The 6,757-nt window shown below is 43.9% G+C and overlaps 1 protein-coding gene across 1 annotated transcript in view; it reads left to right on the top strand.

The window, feature by feature from the left end:
- Positions 1-550, top strand: part of Il5ra (interleukin 5 receptor, alpha) — a 46,801-nt gene extending 46,251 nt beyond the window's left edge. Inside the window, exon 12 of the mRNA XM_013010356.1 lies at positions 281-550. Within this exon, the coding sequence (XP_012865810.1) occupies positions 281-367 (87 nt within the window). The 3' untranslated portion in view covers positions 368-550. The remainder of the gene's footprint in view (positions 1-280) is intronic.
- Positions 551-6,757: the final 6,207 nt, after the last annotated feature.

Consider the following 6,757-nt stretch of genomic DNA (forward strand, 5'->3'; position numbering starts at 1 on the left):
AGGGGCTGGGAAGGTGGCTTAGTGGTAGAGCGCTTGCCTAGCATGCATGAAACCCTGGGTTCGATTCCTCAGTACCACATACACAGAAAAAGCCAGAAGTGGAGCCTGTGGCTCAACTGGTAGAGTGTTAGCCTTGAGCAAAAGCAGCTTAGGGACAGTGCCCAAGCCCTGAGTTCAAGCCCCAAGACTGGCAAAAAAAAAAGTTACTTAAATTCAATTGTAATAAATCCAAAAAGACAAGATGCTCATCTAAAGGATGTTTGTTTTTTTTTTCTTCCAGAAAACTGGTTCTAGTGGTACAGAACTTGAAGTTGTAAGTTATGTGGAAGAATGTGGAATGGAGGTCTTGGAACACTCTGTGTTTTGATGGTCACTGTGGCATTCTCAAGCAACACTCTCACGCACGATTCTGCAATAAGAATAGGACAGCTGTTTCTTGGACAACAGGTGTTCACAATTGACTGCATATACAGTGTAGCCACAAGACAATACCTTAGGATGGATAGGTCTGAAAGTGTGCGTGCTTCATCAAGATCTCCCTGTTCTTGGCAACGTGACCAACTAATCGAGTATTCTGTTGCTTATTTCATCCTGATTTGATACAGTGAGACACTTCCTTGCACCTGCCAAATGTTGCAATTTGCATGACTCACCTCAAACTTCTATGTACAAGTGACAGTAGTGAGTTGAAAGGACCCCCAGATCAACAATCAACCTCCTGAGCTGGAGCCAGTGGCTCACGCCTGTAAGCCTAGCTACTTGGGAGGCTGAGATCTGAGGATCATGCTTCAAAGTCAGCCCGGGCAGGAAAGTCTGAGAGACTCTTACCTCCAATAAACCACCAGAGAACCGGAAGTGGAGCTGTGGCCAAAGTGGTAGAGCTCTCGCCTTGAGCTGAAGAACTGAAGGACAGTGCCTAGGCCTAGAATTCAAGCCCCCTACCACCACCACCACCACCACCACCAAAAAGAATCAGCCTCCTAAGAAGATATCTGCTGCCAAACCTCAGAGCAATTGATGCTGTATCTACCTAGCTCTTAAGTCCCGGAGCATTCCCACAGGCCAGCCCATTAAGCATTCCAATCTGTAGGGAGATTTCTCTTCTCTTCATCATCTTCTATGAGTTTGCATCGTACAGGCCTTTTCAGGAGCAGAAGGTGGAATCAAGCACAGCGGTGTTCTGGGCGGCGATGGGGGCAATGGTGATGATTGTACAGGTTCTGGAAGTCCCGCCATGAGCACACTCCTTTTTTTTTTTTTTTGGTTCTGGGACTTGAACTCTGGGCCTGGGCGCTGTCCCTGAACTCCTTTTGCTCAAAGCTAGCACTTTACTACTTGAGCCACAGGGCCACTTGTGGCTTTTTCTGAGCAGTTGATTGGAGATAAGAGTCTCAGGGACTTTCCTGCCCGGGCTGGCTTTGAACTGTGATCCTCAAATCTCAGCTTCCTGAGTAGCCACTAGCGCCCAGCTTCATGGCACACTCTCGATGTGCTTTCTGGAGTTGGTTTAGTCCGTTATGATCCTCCAAAGGGGATGCAGTGACTACTACATCTAATTTTTCTAGCAGAATTCTAGCCGAGGCTGGGCTCACAACAAAAAGCATAGCATTTGCCGCAGCTGCCAATTACCAGTTGTTCAACCCAAGTGGCAAATGCCAGAACTTCACACCTCACTCTCTCCTCTTGATAAGCCTGCCGTTGCCTTCCATTTCATGGAATTTGACTGCCAGTTGGCAGAAGCAGCTACTGAGGGAGGGGTGAGGAATGGATACAAGGATCCTGTGGTGCCAGTAATGAGGAGAGGACTGTCAGGAAAAAATAAAGCTTGCTTAGACATGGACCAGGAAGGCAAGACTCACTGAGTGCTCAGGTAACTGGCAAACTTGTTTGCTCACTCAATCCATGGAGAATCTCTGATGGTCGTCTTCAGAAACCCTCATGTACAAATATGAAGGGACTCTGGTCAGGTGTTCTCAAGATGAACATGTATCAGAGGTCCTTGGAGGGCATCTACCACACCAGAGACTGGGCTCCGGTCCTCAGGCTCTGAACAGGGTGACCTGCATCTGAAAGTTTGCATGGCCAACAAGTTAATTCCTGTGTGATGCTTATTTTACGTTGCTGGTCTGGAGACGGCTTTGAGAAGCACAGCTCTGCGCAATTCTTAGGACTATCACCATCACTCAATGAAGGAATGTGATGACAAAGCCAGCTACCCCGTGAGCTCCTATCATCCTTCCTGAGCTGGCGCTACCATCTTGTCCTGGTGTGTGTGTTCATGAGTGCTAGTGTGTGTGTGTGTGTGTGTGCGTGCGTGTGTGTGTGTGTTTATGAGTGCTAGTGTGTGTGTGTGTGCGTTTGTGTGTGTGTGTGTGTTTATGTGTGCTAGTGTGTGTGTGTGTGTGTGTGTGTGTGTGTACCCCAGTGCAGCCTGGTTCATGTGGGCTGTGAGCTTGTTCTTCCTTTTTCTTGGCTTATGGAACTTGTGCTTATTCTTTGGGAACCTGTATCCAACATCACCTCCTCCATGAAGCCTTCAAAAGCAGACTTGGCTGATGTTGCCACTAACTCTCATTCTGAGCCTCTTCCCTTTCTTGGCGCAAGGATGGACCACCAATAGCTATGTTGTCTCTCCATCAGACTGTGAGCTCCAGGGACAAGGAGAACAAGTGAGATGCATCTCATCTGCAAAGCCTCACCTATACTTGACCTTGAAGAACTATAAAGGGCAAGTGGACTTGCTCAGTCCTAGTGTCACACCTTGCTGGCTGAAATTCAGTAATATTTGGCATGGATCCTGAAGGCCTATATACAGCATCATGGAGGTGAATAAGATATGTCTTGTGGTAGTATAGTAGATAGCGATCCTGTGTACTTGGCCATTAGTCTACCATGCCCTGGATGTCTTTTGGTTGGTATGGTGAAGTAACAATGTACAAATGGCTCTGTAAGAGGAACTGGACTCCAGAAGTGGTTCGTCTTGTGGGTATATTGTTCTCATCAGCCAAGATGGTGCAACAGAGAGTTTGGGCATTCATGTATTGGTGAAAGGCCACTCCTCACAGACTGAAAAAGCTGAGATCCAGATCCTCTTCCATCATCCTAGGGCGGAAAAGCCCCTGCCTCTGGGTTCCCTCAGCCAGGGGACCAGAGCCAACACAGAGATCCTCTAACATACAATTTTAGCTCAGTTCCGTTTGTCAGCATTTAGAATTCATGGTGTGCAGTCTGGGCATGGTGCTGGGGAGCCTGGAGGGAGACCTGAGGGGGATGTTCACATTTGCCAACAGCTCTGTCTCCCGAACCTCATTGAAATGGCCAAGGCTTTCAAGCGCTTTATGCAGACGAAGGAAGAATCCACGTGGGCAAAGAACATCCTGATTAAAAATCCAAACATTTTCTTGGTGAGACTTGTATGTGTCAGGACCATCTGTTAGTGGAATTAATAAACCCTGGGTGTTAATTTGTTAAAGAAAGAAAGAAAAAGCCAGCTATCTGGAAGCTAAAACAAAGATCTGAAAGCAATCTTGGATGGCCCAACAAAGGTGAAGAGCCTAATTAGCACAGGTTTGTTAGCCCAGGGATCTTTGGGACAATGATTATGGATTCATTTCTGATGAGGAGCTCTAGTTTCAGGGTACCAACCATTCTAAAACCCTCTCAGAATTTTATGTTGAGATAGGCAATCTTGGGTTTTCTCATGACTCCTCTGGTGTAGGTCATAGAGATGATTCTGAGAGGGACATATTCAGGAGAGAAGTGAGCTGTTCAAAACTGGAGAGGGGTAGCTGCCTCAGGTCTCCCCTAAATATTTTTCTCTCTGTCCTCACTTTAGTCTTCACAATCAGTGTAGCCTCTGAACTGCATTTCCGGCTTTCAGTATTTCCTCTCCGTTAAAGGCCCTATCTGCTTCTATCACCCGAAGGAATTCCTCCTTATCTTCAAATTAAACCTCTTGGAGAGAGAAAAAAAAACTCCACTAAGGTTTGGCTTGTCAGCTTTCTGGAGAAATCCTGCAAAAACACAACCTCTGTTCAGATCAACATCTTCATTGTTTCTCTGCCAGCACCATGAGGGCTCATCTCTTCATGATTCTGCTTAAGCTTTCTTTATTGAAAAAGAAAAAGGAAAAAACAACAACCAAAGACTTTTCCCATTTATTCTCCTCTTGATAACACTTTATCTTCTAAGACTCAGCTCTTTGCCAGGAAGAAGTCTTCCCTCAATTTCTGGTTTGCACCAAATGTTCATTTATGTTACTCCGATACTTTTTTTTTTTTAAACGTGTGTGTGTGTGTGTGTGTGTGTGTGTGTGTGTGTGCATACACACCCATCCTGGGACTTGAACTCAGGGCCTGGGTGCTGTCCCAGAGCTTTTGTCCTCAAGGCTAGCACTCTACCAGTTGAGCCACAGCTCCACTTCTGGCTTTTGGGTAAGTAAGTGGAGATAAGGAAAAGGAAGTGAGTTCATGATATGCATTTCAGATTAGAAAGCAATATTCCACTTAGATTCTGCAGAAGCAAGCTCTGTGAAATGCTTTCTCATTAAAGCTGCAGAGTTATCTACCTTCAAACACCAGAAAGATCTTGGAAGTTTGAATGTGAAGTTAATGACTTCAATAGAAATGTTCCTTCCTGCATAGGCTTGTAAGGTTCAGCAAATAAAAATAGAGGTGGACTAGTTAAATTTGAATTTCAGATAAATATTATATAGGACATATATTAAAAAATAGTATACATTAAAACATCTGAAATCTAGGTTTAAGTGAGTGTCCTTCGTTTGGAATCTTGGTCTTGCAAGAATACTAGTTTGAAAAAAGAGCTAGCCACACTCATACACTGTGGTCAAAGAAAGGCAGCATCCCAATTAGACCTTTCAAAAAGAGAGAGAGAGAGAAAGGAAGAAAGGAAGAGAGAGAGAGAGAGAGAGAGAGAGAGAGGAGAGAATATCTCTAGCACCTGAGCTGTGTAGGTCTTTCTGACGGAATCCTGGAAGCTTAGCCTAAGGCCAGTTACTTTTTAATCTTAGTATATATTCTCCTTGGAACCTCCTTTCTTGTTTTACCAGCACATCTATCTACCTTTCATCTGCCTACCTATCAACCATCTCTCTCTCTCTCTCTCTCTCTCTCTCTCTTTCTCCATTTGCTGTTATGTTTCTTCTATTACCTATTATCTATCTCCTATAATAATCTACCTATCATCTTATCAACCATCTATATCTATCTATCTATCTATCTATCTATCTATCTATCTATCTATCTATCTATCTATCTGTCTGTCTGTCTGTCTGTCTCTCCATTTGCTGTTGTGTTTCTTCTATTACCTATTATCTATCTCCTATAATCTGTCATCTATCTTCTACATCTATCATGTCTATTTGTTATCTTTTTGTCATATATCCATCATATGTATCTACTTACCATCTATCTTTTATCTTCTATTTGTCATCTATCTTCTATTGTCTATATTTTCTATCATCTGTTATCGATCATCTACTATCAATCAATTCTCTTCTATCATCTATTTTCTATCATCTATATAACTATCTTTTATATGTAAACCTATCATCTATCTTCTGTCTTCTACCCATCTACTTAACATATATTTATCTATCACATATCTATTATCTTTCTATCTACTATATCTATCATCTATGATCTATCTATGTATCTATCAACTACCTTCTAACTACACATCCTATAGGTATGTATCTATATATCTATAATCTATACATAGATAAGGAAATCTAGTATTTGGAATGGGCCCCGGAGCCATGTCACTAGCAGCTGAATCCCTCTGCCTTTGCTCAGTTGAATAACCTAGAGCATACCTCTCAACTACTCAATTTCACTTCTCCATGTAAAAAAAAAATTGCAATAGTAACTAACTTACCAGGCTGATTTACACTGAGATTATCACACACTGCATGCATTACTATTAACTTCATTGCATTCCTCACTATTGTCACCGAATTCTTCCCTACCTGTACCTGACTGCGCTACTTTCTCCTGTACCTGCCTCCCAGGGAACCAGCAGTCCCTGGCTAAATAACTCAGCCCCCTTCACGGACCTTATCCTCTCCCTCACGTCTCCACTGGAGCTTGTTCTCCTTCAGACGTCTTCATCTGCCCTCCCATTCACCACTTCGCTCTTGCTGACTCTGTCCTGCACAGTCCCCAAGCTGAGGTTAAGAGCAGAGTTCCTTACACCCACTTTCTGTGTAAATACTTAAAATCTCGGTTTGAGCATGAAATAGCTGCCACAGGCTCATGGGTTAGACACTCGTTCCCAGCTGGTGACGCTATTTGGGCAGGTTGTGGGAACTTTAGGTAAAGCCTAGCTGTATGAAGTTGGTCAGTCAAGGTGTGCCTTTGCATGTTAAACCTGGTAATCAGACCTTTCCTCTCTCTCTGCTTCCTGTCCACCATGAGCAGCCTCCTTCACAAGCTCCCGCTGCCATGGGGTCCTGCCTTAACAAAGGCCCTCCCCCGAACCAACAGAGTCAAGGACTATGGACTAAACCCTCTGAGGACATGAGCCACCACGATTTCTTACCTTAAATTCTCCCAGGTATTTTGGCCACAGCTACAGATAGCTCTCTCTCTCTCTCTCTCTCTCTCTCTCTCTCACACACACACACACACACACACGTTGAAATCAAAAGTTCAGAATTCTAGTCCCAACTTCATCATGGTTTGTGTTACTTTGGCCTGACCGCATCTCATAAATTAAATGGTAAGGATAGTAAGAAAAG

The sequence above is a fragment of the Dipodomys ordii genome, unplaced genomic scaffold (assembly GCF_000151885.1).
Source record: "Dipodomys ordii isolate 6190 unplaced genomic scaffold, Dord_2.0 Scaffold12, whole genome shotgun sequence".
In the NCBI taxonomy this organism is placed as follows: domain Eukaryota; kingdom Metazoa; phylum Chordata; class Mammalia; order Rodentia; family Heteromyidae; genus Dipodomys; species Dipodomys ordii.